The 13,783-nt window shown below is 41.8% G+C and overlaps 1 protein-coding gene across 2 annotated transcripts in view; it reads left to right on the top strand.

The window, feature by feature from the left end:
* Positions 1–13,783, top strand: part of TRIM9 (tripartite motif containing 9) — a 110,908-nt gene that overhangs the window by 79,877 nt on the left and 17,248 nt on the right. For both annotated transcript variants that reach the window (XM_042943201.1, XM_042943200.1), the window contains exons 6-7: positions 5,955–6,112; positions 7,306–7,444. In XM_042943201.1, the coding sequence (XP_042799135.1) occupies positions 5,955–6,112; positions 7,306–7,444 (297 nt within the window). The remainder of the gene's footprint in view (positions 1–5,954; positions 6,113–7,305; positions 7,445–13,783) is intronic.

Raw genomic sequence — 13,783 nt, 5'->3', positions numbered from 1 at the left:
GGAGCCCCGGGTAAATCCCCCTCAATCAGCCTCTCTCTGTACCCAGTTCTCCCAATAATGTAAAATCATTAAAAGGTTATGTCACAAAACAGCTCAGGGGAGAAAATATGTCCCAAACGGCAAGAGAAGGGCTTTTGGTGGAAGCGGAAAAAAAAAAATGAACCAACCCAATTAGCCTTGGTGATGGAACAGGCAGAGGGTAAAAGCCTCAGGGCTTTCAAATGCTTTCATTGCCTGACCAAGCCCTCTCCTCCCCCATTTGCTGTCCTTCTGAATCACGCCCATCTGCCCAGAGTGGAGTCCAGGCCAGTTGGCAGGATGGGAACAATTGTGTTGGAGTGAACAGGCCCTTCATCTGGTATGGGAACTGCAGATTCGTGTGCTGTGTGTCACAGACCACATTCCTAAAGCAACGTCACTCAGCCATGTAAAGCTGCCTACAGAAATATGCGTGAACGTGGCTGTGTGCACGCTCCACTAAAGTCTGTACACACGGGAGAGAATACCAAGCACTGTAAAGACCAAAACGCAGAACACAATCACAGCAAAAATTCACCTGGAATGCAAAATTACCCCAAACAGTTATTTCTGAAGTTCATATAACAGGCCATTTGGCATGAGACTGGATTATTCCATTTTCCTTTTCTTTTTAACACTTCCTATTAATTTAATTTACTTCTGATTAGTGTCCTTCTACAGAGCTCATTTATATGCTTTGCTTTGTGCTCATTAAGTTTAATTAATTCAGTGAGAGCCAAGTCCTCTATAGACTCTAAATAATTTTTACCTGTCAGATGTCTTTGATGGAAAGAAAAAGCCAAAAGGTCATGAGGCAACAGATCTTAGCTAGCTATAGTTAAAACTACTCCTACCGGCCTTTTTGACACCTGTCAACATACACAACTGTGCCCAGTGTAGTGTTAGACATTTTTTTCCCTTAGGCTCTTCTTGGTCAGTTTAATAAACTGCACTTTCACAGCTTGTCAGTAAAAATATCTCAAGAAACTGTACCCCAGAATCCATGCACAAATGGCCAAAATTTAAATAGCATTGAGAATGGTGCTAAAGTAATCTGACCATTGATACAGTACGTGTACTTACTAATATGTTTTCTAATAGTACTAAGTGGATTACAGTAGAAAGTTAAAAGATCTTCAAAGCTACTTAAAATATGCATTTAAACTTATGACTCAAATTGACAACAAAAATATCTGTTTATTCCTTGACTAAAAATGTTAGCATCTCTCTGGTTTTGAGATTTCATCTCAGATGCCTTTTTGTCCCTTGATATCCAAGATAGGTGTGTTGCTGGTTTTTAAATGTTTCTAATTAGGCCAGCAACTATTCAGCAAGAATGCACTGCCTAAAATTATTCTCGTAGCCAAGGATTTAACTGATCTGCTCTTTCTTATTCTACATCTCCCTCAAGCAATTGAAATCTAAGTGGAGGGGCTCCTGGGTGACTCAGTCGGTTGAGCTTCCGACTTTGGCTTAGGTCATGATCTCACAGTCTGTGGGTTCGAGCCCTGCATCGGGCTCTGTGCTGACAGCTCAGAGCCTGGAGCCTGCTTCACAGTCTGTGTCTCCCTCTCTCTCTGACCCTCCCCCGTTCATGCTCTGTCTCTCTCTGTCTCAAAAATAAATAAAAAGAAAAGAAAAGAAAGAAAGAAAGAAAGAAAGAAAGAAAGAAAGAAAGAAAGAAATCTAAGTGGAGAATGCCAGAACCTTCTTTATTCAAACATCTCCAGAAAAATATTAGCCCAGAATTGTTTTAAGTGTACAAGGTATCCCAAGGTTCATGAGTCAGTACTAAAATGAAATGCCAGCATGTTCATTCTGAACCAGGATAACACAGTGACCTAATGTTTTCCAAGCCTTTTTAGCACTTAGAGCGATGGCTGCTAATCCCTTAAGTGCCTCTTCTCACCTAAGAACACATTTGTCTTCATTAACTCATGTTGAATGTAAAAGCCTTGATTATGCACCAAGGTCATGGGCAGGGTCAGTGTGATGTGAACAGACCCTCTTATAAATCATGGAGAAAGAACACCTAGAGGTTTGTTTGGTGGGGATAGGGTTGAGCACAAATGCTGACTCACATGTAATTTGTTCATGCATGTGATCTGTTCATGGTTTGGAGGCCTGAAATGCTTGTCCTCAAAACCTACGTTCACATTTCTCTTTAACAGTGTACGAATGAGAGCTTTGCAGAAATGGTTTGTTGTCCCTCTAAAGTCTATATTTTACTCAGATGCCACTCGTATAGTTCAGCTACCGTAAAAAGGAGTGACGGTCCACCAAGGACATTCAGACAAGATGATTCAGTAGACTTGCATTCCCAACCACTGTAGCTCTTATGGTGAAATATTTTTCTTTTCTTCCTTCCTTCCTTTCTTTCTTTCTTTCTTTCTTCCTTTCTTTCTTTCTTTCTTCCTTCCTTCCTTCCTTCCTTCCTTTCTTTGTTTCTTTCTTCCTGCAATTTTTTCAAGTATAGTTGACACACAATGTTACATTAGTTTCAGATGAACAACATAGACATTTGACCAACTGCTACATTATGCTATGTGTGGTGAAATATTTCCTTAATTATACCAGCAAGTCTTGGGGAACTTTCTCATGGATGTTACAGGAAGCAAAAAGAGACATTCCTCCTGGAATTAGGCTGGGGACTTCCCTGTAGTACACTATTACTACACACCGGTGTAGTACAATTTAAACATACAGCCCCTGGAGCCAGTCTGCTTGGCTTCAAATCCTGGCTTTCCCACTTAGGTAGGAGTCATGAAAACTTTCTGTGTTTCAGTTTCCTCTTCTACACAATAGACATAATAATGGTACCCATTACTGTTGGGGTGCTGTGAAAATTACACGAGTGACTACATGGAAAGCCTCTCACCACACTTTCGGGCATTCAGTAAGTGCTCGAAAAGCAGCCCCTGCCATTATTTTTCATGTCCAGTGCGGGAGGCCATATGTCCTCACATGTCCTCATCATAGTCCTATGACCTTTCACAGAGGAATTCTGCCTAGTTGTGAGTGTTCACAATCTGAAGGATCTGGAAAAAAAAAATGATTATAAAAAAAAAAAAAAACTAAGCTATAATCTGAACCAGAATGGCTATTTGAAAACTTTAAGAAGACACTGTTGCAGAATTTCATTTTGAGCCCAGGCTCAAGGAGGTCCCCTTCAAGGAGGTCAGTAAGAATAGCTGTTCCTTGTAACTAAGAAGAGAATTTTTAGCCAGAGACTTCGTTTTATGGTTAACAAAAATGCTAAGCACTAGTCTTCTGATCAGGGCAGGGGAAACTAGTTCTCTAGGAAAAACATAAACATCCAAGAATGATCATGAAAGTGTTAAGATTGAGATGGCTACAGCAGCCCAGTGACGCATTTTTAATAAAATAAAACTTTTCTTAGAGTTCACCCAGGAACCGTGATGCTATCCATTTCCAAAACACAAATAATAAGTTAATTTGAAAATACTTTGGATTCTTATAGACCATTTGTTTTATACCTAATAAAGTGAAATAGGGTAATATAACACCCACTATAAAATCCGTTTTGCTAAAATGTCAGCCTTAGTCTTTACTAATGAGGCTGTAATTTTGTCACATTTGCCTTTTATAGGCAACATCACTTTGGAGTAAATAAGGAAACAGAAAAAATAATTTGAAGCACATCGAGAAATAGATGTAGACATGCAAATGTTTCTGTGGTCCTTCATTTTCCTCTCTCTCTCTCCTCCCTCTCCCTCCCTCCCTCCTTCTCTTCCTCAGCTTGATCTTTTGTGTGCTTATTTGTTTAAATCTGGACAATATTAAAATCTAAAGATTAGTGACTGGTTAGACTTTTTATTATCTTTCTGGTCTTTTAAAGTGTATCCGCTGAGGATTACAAATGAAGTTCCCATGTTTTAATTACACGTGACACCATGTGTTTCAATTAATCTGTTAATTATACCTATGCCTATACAAGGAAATCTGAGTTTCTTATCAGAGACATTGCAAGCATTTGCATGATTCAAGTTGAAACCATCTTGTGATGTTACTCTTTGATTTGAAAATTGATGAAATGTAAGCTGCCTGAAACATGAACAAAGGGAAAATGAACACTGATAGGGCAGCTAATGAAATAAAGAAAGTCCAAGGAATTATTTTATGGTAGGCGCTGATTAATGAGGATAACTGACAGCAAATATCCCTGGGGAGAATCATTCCATGTCTCTAGAAGCCCTTTGAAGAACAGGTTGCTCAAACTTATTATAATCTACTCCACTGTTAATATGTTAAAATTTATTGTTTTTATAAACAAAAACCTTTTAATGACAAAGTAGCTCCCTAATACATGATAACCTAAAGCTAGCCCTCCAATTACAACTGTTAGGTGATGCCTGTTTATATGTAGATGATCATGAGGAGTTACATCTTTTCTCTCCTCCCCTTCCCATCCAGTCCTGTAGTCTATTTCTTGAACAAGGCAATGAATTCATTTCCTCTCCTCCATTTCCAGATGTTCTGGGACCTCCAAGGCTGCAGAAGCCACTGGTCTCTCCTAAGACCAACCGAACTCCATGCCATTGAAACCTGAAACGTGATTTCCCTTCCTAAACTCACCACCTCCATTAACTGCTCATAATTTTGGTTTAATTATGTTTGACCTAGTCACTCAGGCATGGTTTTATTGTATCACAGTCTTTTCTTACATATAATTGACCTGCCTCACCTTCCCATTTCTTGTGTTATGGTCACTGCCTGTGTTTTCTACGTTGTCTACCATAGAACCTGCTTCTTAAACTGCTATTAAATAAGCCATCTTTTTGATCTTTTTGGTTGAGGTGATGGCAGGGAGCGTGTAACTCAATGTGTGACACAGAGTCCAATCTTGGTACAGCATACCAGGTGCTGTACAATTAACATTTGTTCGCTTAAATGTCCCTGGGTGTGGTCCAAACTGTTCCCTCCTATTGTTAAAGTGCTTTAAAGATTAATGTTTTGTTGCTGAAAAATATTTGAAGCAGTTCATAAAAACATTGTTTCCAAATACATATACTGAGTTTATATATTAGGAACTGGGATTATGTGTTACCTAACATTTCCACGTCTTTGTGTCTGAAGCCTCAACCACTCTGCAGTTTTAAGTAATAGAAAAGACTCTCGGCTCAAAATGGGGACAGGGGCATGTTGTGACTAGTAATACTGTGGCAGATTCTCACAAAGTCACGAGGACACCTTGACCCTCCCCTGCCAGGCCCCTTCTGCTCCCATACTACTCTCCAGGCTCACAGTTGGCGGTTCTACGCCCGCGGAAAGAGTGAACTTGAGCTAGCGTAGCTACCTTGAAAGAATGAGGTCAAGTTCCTCAGAAGTTTCGAAATGGCAAAAATCACTGTTTTTGTGTCACTTGGCACCAAATTTTCAAAAGCCAGTGTTATAACTACTTAATGCACACAAGACTTGAGTAGAATCACTGGTTTAAAAACAAAAAAAAAAAAAAAAAAGGATAGAACCTTAGAAGGACGATGGTTTCAGAGCTACTGCTCGGAAGGCAGTTCCAAGTTTATAAACTGGGGGGTCAAGGCACAGAATAAATTTTATGATAAAATTTTCAGCCATGTTGTGAGTTAAATAGACTTTAGCGGTCTGGACCGGAAACCCATCCCCCATGTAAAACGTGTCCCTTGGGGATGATGTCTTCAGTCCTCAAGGGGGCGAGAACAGAGCAGTTGTCTCCCCTCCAGTTAAGGTAGGAAGCCCCACCACCAGCTTGGGAGAAGGCAGCACGGCAGCTCAGGAACCATCCCCACTCCTGGAGACTCCGGAAGGGATCCAGTTCAGGTCGTCCCTGGGCCAGCTACTTAGTGGAGCCACGTGTTGATCAGGGGGATGTTAACATTCTGAGACACCGAAATGTTTGCAGCTCAACAGAAACCAGGGTCACACTAATTTCTGTTTAGCTTCCTCTCCAGTCCCAGCAACCCCCATCCTGCAGCTGGAGGAGTGTTGCACTCACAACAACAGCGCCACACTATCCTGGAAACAGCCACCTCTGTCCACGGTGCCTGCCGAAGGCTACATTCTGGAGCTGGATGACGGCAACGGTGGTCAGTTTCGGGTAAGCAGAGAACCTGCTACTTGTCAACCAAGGCCACTGACCACCTCAGAGAGCCCACCATGGGGTCTCAGGCCAAGCTTCCCCATGTCTCCTAGAGCCAGACCATCCTGGCAGGGCCTGCCTGCCCTTCAACTGAGGCTTGTGTTCTCCTTGAACCATTAAAGATGGATGATGGAGTCTCTGAGTAGAAACTGCCCTACGCTTCTTCAGAGAAAGCGGATGCAGTGCTGTAAGCTCTGGGGTCAGACTGCGTGCACCCATATCCGGACTCCACCATTTAGCTGTGTGACTGCCCATTTCTCACCTCGTTGAGCCCTCGGGACCCCCTCATTTGGAAAATGAGGATAATATTAACATGTACCTTATGCATTTTTGTTAAGAGTCAGTTAGACAACCCGTATGCAATTCTCAGCATGCCAGGATCCCCAACCCCAGTCGTGTTAGTATCCCACCAGACAGTCGTCATTTTAAGGCTGTGCTTGGAATACAAATTATTTTTACTCATTACATCAGCATAATGTTGCAAAGCATACAGCTAAAGAGGGAGGCACATGCCTAACCTATGCTAAAGATGCATTATGCTACGATTTATTTTAAGCCTTTGAAATGTCATTCTTCCTCCAGCCCCTGTTTCCTCCCCCTTCCCTCTGTACCACGATAAAACCGATATTCCTGTGACTTTGAGGGTAGTCTTTGTGACAGTTTCTGAAATTACCAGTGGAGTTATAAACATAGCAGAGACCACCCTCATGTTTTCAAACCAGTTTTTAAAAATCTCACGGAAGGATAAAGAGCTCGGTAGGTATAACATATTTATAAACGCCAAGTTAATAATAGTATGCATAATGCTAACTAAAGCACCCAGTTTTAATTTTTTAAGCCCTAGCCACTAGTAAGTGGCATTCATTAAGGTGTGAGGCCCATGCTAAATGTAAGGCACTGTGTCAATTTGCACACATGACCTCCATATATGCTCATATAGCAACCTCATAAAGTGGGCATTACTGTCCCCGTTTTACAGATGAGGAAACTGAGACGAAACGAGGTCAATTAAATGGCTTAGGATCTCACAGGATTTGAACCAGATCAGGCTGACACTAAAATGCCTGCTCCTAACCTCTGAGCGACAGTGCCTCCCCAACCCCTCACGGGAGATGGCGTTAAACGGTGGCCTGTTATTTGTTGACCCTCAGGAAGTGTATGTTGGAAAGGAGACGATGTGCACCGTGGACGGTCTTCACTTCAACAGCACATACAACGCTCGCATCAAGGCCTTCAACAAAACAGGAGTCAGCCAGTACAGCAAGACCCTGGTCCTCCAAACGTCTGAGGGTAAGGCCCTTCAGCAGTATCCCTCAGAGCGAGAACTTCGAGGCATCTAAAATGGCTGACAAGCCCGGAGGTAACCCCACCACTGCCCACATTCTCAAGTGTTTCCATGACTTGCTCTGCATTCTGGCACAAGGCCGCTGTTCCTCTCCTGCCGTTAGAGAGCCCATGGTATGTGGATGTGATCAAACCAAAGAGTCCACAGCAGCAGTTCAAATGGCCTGGGGCGTCGGCTTCCTTTGATAACATTCTAAATAAGCTGCAGTTGAAGAAGCTGAAAAATGAAGGCCTGAATGTCCCCCCCGGTGTGTGACACAAATGTATCTAGGCTCTAGGGCAGGCTCCCATTCTCCACGATACACATCACTTGCCAGTTTTGCCCAGATGATTCTAAATTGCTTTGTAGTGCTTGCTTGTTTCTGAGGGTGGGACCGAGGTTCTTTCCAGCTGTGGATTTGTGTGACTGAACATGTTTCCAGTGGGTGTGGGTGCTAGAGCTGTTCAGAGAGGGCCTGTTGGCCACTCCTGGCTTCCCCAGCACGGACCGCTTCCATCTCACCCAAAGCCGAGGCCGGCAGCGCCTGGACTGAGGCTTCCTGTGGGCACCAAACAGGAAGTGACCAGCAACTCCGCATTACCTCGCCATTTTCACCTTTGCCCGTCCCTCTAGGCTTGGTCAGGCCACCTTAGGGCCACCACACAAGGTCACTCTCTAGCGAACACTCGCTTCTTGGCTGTACTGTAAATAGTTTGGCCATCAAAGGCAAGCCATTCCCCTCGGAAGAGGGGCTTGAATTTGATGACCGGGTATAACCTCTGAGGCTTTTAACATTTTCATTTTAAAAGCAATCACAGCACAAGAAATTAAACCTATGAAGAGGTATTTGTGGTTGGTGCCAAAGCATTTTCAGACCCCCTGGGTGTCATTTTAATCACAGAAGTGACCCCCCACCGGCATTCCCCCATGACCTCCATCTGCAGAACTATAATTATGTTGATTTTGTTCAAATTCAAGATGTTAGCTAAAAGAACTGTGGTGGTGTTTTTTTCCCACGTCCCACAGACCTTGGCATGTGCCAGCCACCCTTAAAATGGTTCACATGGTTAAAAACAAGCACAACTTCAAATCCCACAGCAAGGTTGGCAGGTCCCTAGCCATACAAACCGTGCCTGGGGAGCAGGGGTAAGTCTGTGAGGGACGGTATTCGAAGAGAAGGATTCGCTAAAGGGAAAATGGACGCGTGACCTATTCCCGTCGGGTTATGGGGATGTGGCAGCGGCAGCCTCCCAAATGATCACGTTAGCAACTTCTCTCTGGGATGACCTATCCGCTTGAGAGCAGTTGCCTCTTTTCCCAAAGCACCATGCTAAATGCTAAAGCCCTCAAGAGTTGCCTCGATGCAGGGCAGAAGGCCCTTCCTGATGATGGCCTCGTTTCCCACGTGCGTACCAGGCGTACAAGGCGGTTTGATTGAAGAGTGAAGTGCATGCCATCAGAGCAGGGAGCCAGTTTGCAGCAATGTTGCTAATATGTGTCATGAGACCTCCTATTTCTACTCATAATCCATCATGGAAATCATATTCTTCTGCTAAAATCAGTTATTAGCATAGCAGCTTGAGCATTCACGTTTCTCTTTTCATCCTGCAGGAGGATGTAGTTTCTCAGTTTCTCTTAATGTTCATAAGATTATGGTGTCTAATAAATTCCAGGATTGGAACTGCGATCCCCGTCACAGAACTGGGGGTCATTTTCTAAAAGAAACTAACGGAACAAGTCCTCTTCCAACAAAGAAACTGTACTGTAGAAATTAATTTCCTCCATGAATTTTATATATTGTGTACAAATATAAGGTATGTATCTAAATACAAAGAAAACCTTATCATCTTGTAGATATCAGTATTCTCTGTTACTGCCCAGAAGTGATTTTCTCATGATGAAATAAAGTTCACACACATACTTTCTCCATAACTTTGGTTTGTTCTATTTGTTTCTCCCTCATTCTAATCCATTCAAATGGTGAGACAAGGTTTAGAAAGCAAGAAAAAAAATATCATGAATGGCCAATTAAAGAGAAAAAAAAAGATTTGATCAACCTTGTAATGATAGAGAAAACCTAGAGAATTAAAGAGTCATATGTAGATATATATATATATATGTGTGTGTATGTATATGTATATATATATACACACACATATATATATTGTTTTTTTTTTTAGAAATCAGTGAGAAAAATGCCATTGACAGAGATCAATACATTAACTGAACTTATATTATCCTCTATTAATCTTACTTCCTACAGCTCCTGGAAAGGTTTGCTTTGGAAAACATTTTTTTTCTTTGCTGCTATTGGGGGTGATGTGGTGGTTCATTTTGGCTTTCTATTGTAACAAATCTTGTGCGGTCTTCGTAGCAAGAGCTAACCCCTTTCCAAGTTTCAAAACAAAAATCTGTATTACAGAAGGGTATTATTTCATATGTGATAGCAAGTCTGACTTGTATTTACATGCATTTAGTCCGAGGTTTAAATCACTTATCACTTATACTGTTCAAACTGTCATAAAACCATCTGCTGACTTACAGGTAACATTATGCAGGGGAGATCACATGTCCACATTGTTAGAAATGCTGACCATTTTTTCTGACAGCAATTCTGTGTATTTATTGGGCAGTGTTTGGTAAATGTTCACTGTCTGTTACGCTGTGAGTTTAGAGGGTTGAGTAGATGTCGTCCCTGCTTTCATGAGCTTACAGTCTAGGAAGAGAGATGGTCCTGAAAAACACAAACACACGGCTAGTTATGTACATACAAGTTATTATAAACCCTGCGAAGGAAGGAAAAAGGACTAGTAGGAAGACATAATTTGTATACGGCGGGGGGGGGGGGGGGGATTTCATCAGGAAAACAATGAAAATAATGTAATTCAATGGAAATGATAAAGAATGTGTTATTAAAAGAGACAAGGAAAGGAAAATGCATTATTGGATGAATTCAAATGTGGTTAGTTCCCTGAAAGCAGAGTTCTTGGAAATATACCTAAAACAGCCATGCAAATAAAGCCAGTTGCAGATCTAAACCAAATTACCCCCTGACTGAAGAAGAAATATAACTGTAAGCAATTAAGAATCTTTATGAAATTTTAAAATAAGGACCACAACCCCAGTTGTATATATTTTTAAAGTAACCCATTTAATAGCCACCATGGCTGTGTCACAGTCTTTGAAACCAGCTGCAAAAGAGTAGCCATTATGTAATAGGGCCTTGTTCCTACTAGAGTTCTGGGGCTTATTCTGTGTGGGAGACTCCTCCTGAAACAAAAAAAATTTTCTAGGCAAGGCTGAGAACAGAATAGGAAAACCTCCTATTGATGTTTCCCTATTTTCCCTTTACCTAACTAAACAGACTTACCTTTTTCTTTTTCTTTAATCTGGAGAGAAAATGAAATAGACCGAAGGTAACATTCCTGGGGCTCAAATAACTATTAACTGGCTGAAATGAGAGGGTCTCTCTCTGACCCACCTCTCAGAGGAGAGAATTGCGAGCGAATTGCTTCACACAGTCTGAGCATAGGTGGGAGTCCTTCGGGGAAATTAGAACATGAAGGGTGGCACTCTTTACTCAGTATATACTCTCCAACACAAATCTTTGTGTAAAAAGATTATCTTCCTTAGACAAATTCTTAGAATTAGAATTATTGAACTAAGGAGTAGGAACATTTTTAAGGCCCTTGATCTGTGTTTCTAAATTGCTTTCCAGATAGATTTTACACCAGAAATGTATGAGCCATTCCGTTTTTTAAAATCACCTTACTTCTATTTGGAGTTTAATTTCAACTAACAAGCAGCCCCCTAAAAGTAAGTGTTTCTCAAACAGGGCTTTTGAAATTTATATTTTCATGGAAATAATATCTCAATTGTTTTACATCTAAGAGCTACATGGAATATGTTACAACATATTGCAGGGAAAATGAATATAATCTAAAAAGGAGAGAAGACTTCCCAGAGAGTAGAGAGACAGAAATCCAAACACAGGGAATAACTGTATGCAAGGCAAAAACTTCAAAGTCTGCCTTGAGCTGGCTACGATAAAGAAACCTCACTCATTCAAAAGCATTAATTGAGCACCTCAATTTTGTCAGGCACTGTGCTGGGCCCAGAGTCACAAAGATGCATGAGACATGGCCCCTGCCCTGGAGTTTATAGGCTCCACCCCTCCTCCCTCCTGAACTCCATGGCACCTGACTCAAGAGTGCCTGAAAACTATGGTATCTCACCTTTCTAGAACTAAGATATCCACCCTGAAATCTAGATGGTCATCTTACAATCAAGAAGTGACAATGACCTCTTACTGGCAAAAAAAAAAAAAGGTTGGGGGGGGGCGGGCAACAAAGTTCAGGCGTAGACACTCCTGTGTCTTTACAGCAGGGCCCCTGGTCTCCCTCAGTTCTTGCTTACTCTTACTTTACACACAAGTCCGAGAGCTCCTTGACCCAGCTGGGAAGACCACAGCAGACTAGGATCTTCACATTAGAAGAGACAAGGGTTGGTGATCAGGGAAGGTAACAGAAAACTGAGAACAGACCCAGAGGAGGGGGGAGTCAAAAGAGAGCATTCTGTGGCTTGGGTTCTGATTAAGGAAGAAAGCATACATGAATTTTAAAAATATTTCCATCTAACATTTAAAAGTACATTACCTGGAACCCTTCATAATGAGCATTAGGTGTCTGTCAGAAGGCTTTATGGGATCACAGTACAAAATACACTGAGAAAACTATTGCAATAAACTGCCTCATTTCTACATTGTCCAGTAAAAGAGTCCATGAAAAATGACAGCAACACGACAGCCAGCAAGTATTTTTAGGAGACTGAAATCCAGTGGAGGAATTGTATAAAAACTATCCATTCTATGTTTCATTCTAAGCTTCTGAGGAAAAACTAGGAATTTTTTTCTGTTCACTCTAAGACAGCTATTTAGATTCCAGACTACACCTTCGTGCCCACTGCTAATGTAATGTCTAAACCCTTCTTCTGTTCTGTTGCTGCAATATTCCAGATTTACCCTGTGTATTAATTCCCTGTTGCTGCTCTAACAAATCACTACACTCTTAGTAGCTTAAAACAGCACACATTTATGACCTTACAGTTCTGGAAGTCAGAATCCTAAGTGGATTTCACAGCAGAGATGCATTCCTTCAGGTAGTTCTAGAGGACAATCTGTTCTCTCTCCTTTTCCAGCTTCTAGAAGCCACCTGTATTCCTTGGTTCCTGGCCCCTTCCCCCATCTGCAAAGCTAGCAGTGTAGCATCTTTGAATCTCTTCCTGACTCTGAACCTCCTGTTTCCCTTTTATAAGGAGCCCTGTGATTATCTTGGGCCCATCTGGATAATCTCTCCATCTCAAAATCCCTAATGTAATGATATCTGTGAAGTTCTTTTTGACAGTAAGGTAATGTATTCACAGATACCAAGGACTGGAATCCTACCACACTCTAGGAGGAAGTATTAGCATTATTATCTCACACTGCATTTGGGAAAACTGAGCCTTCCAGAGGTTAAGTGATATGTCAAACCCGGGCCTTCGGCCTGCAATGCCCAGTGTAGTGCACTCTGGTGCTGACATTAGAACAGTGCTATTTGCGCTCAACCAAAAGGGAGGAAAGAGGGAACCCTATCCTAAATCTGTTTGCTAAGTGTGTGAAACATCTTGTCAAAATGCAACAGCATTGCATAGCTGTCTCATGTATTCATCCAGAAATCCCAGCCAGAAATGGACTTTAACACTTTCAAACAGTCATGTTAGAATTTTGGTGAAAAAAATAACATTCGTCCTTTAAGAAGGAGGTGTGAAGAGGCTGTCCTTTCCAACGTCATATCCAAGCTCCTACTCAAGTCCTGTCCTTTTCTTCTGTCTCTGCATTTCCACTAGCTCCCCCCTCTTTCCTCCCCGGAGTGAGTGCTTCCCTAGAGAGGCCCTTCTCCTCTGTTGGTACTAGAGTATGCTCTTGGCTGGCAGTGACAGGTCGCTGCTTGGGGGAAAAAAAGGAATGTCAGAGTCACCTTTTCAAGGTCCTTGAAAGATCCTACCAAATGAGGTCTGGGTCTTGGAGCTCTTGTGCGGTTGAAACCACAGAGCCATTTCTTGACAAAAGCTCTCAACCCTCCAGATTTCAATTGTGAGAAAACTAGAGAGAAGGTAAATAGTGATAGAGATTCAGTCTTTAGAGGATGCTCTCCAGCATTTTCTTAGCTGAATGTCCACAGGAGCCATTTCCTCAACACTTTTCAGGATTGTCTTGTGTAATGATAATGAAAGGGTTAAGATTCTTAAAATTACATCTTAGAAAA

The sequence above is a fragment of the Panthera leo genome, chromosome B3, assembly GCF_018350215.1.
Source record: "Panthera leo isolate Ple1 chromosome B3, P.leo_Ple1_pat1.1, whole genome shotgun sequence".
In the NCBI taxonomy this organism is placed as follows: domain Eukaryota; kingdom Metazoa; phylum Chordata; class Mammalia; order Carnivora; family Felidae; genus Panthera; species Panthera leo.
The sequence above is the reverse complement of the archived record's forward strand: the minus strand, read 5'-3'. Positions and strand labels throughout refer to the sequence as shown.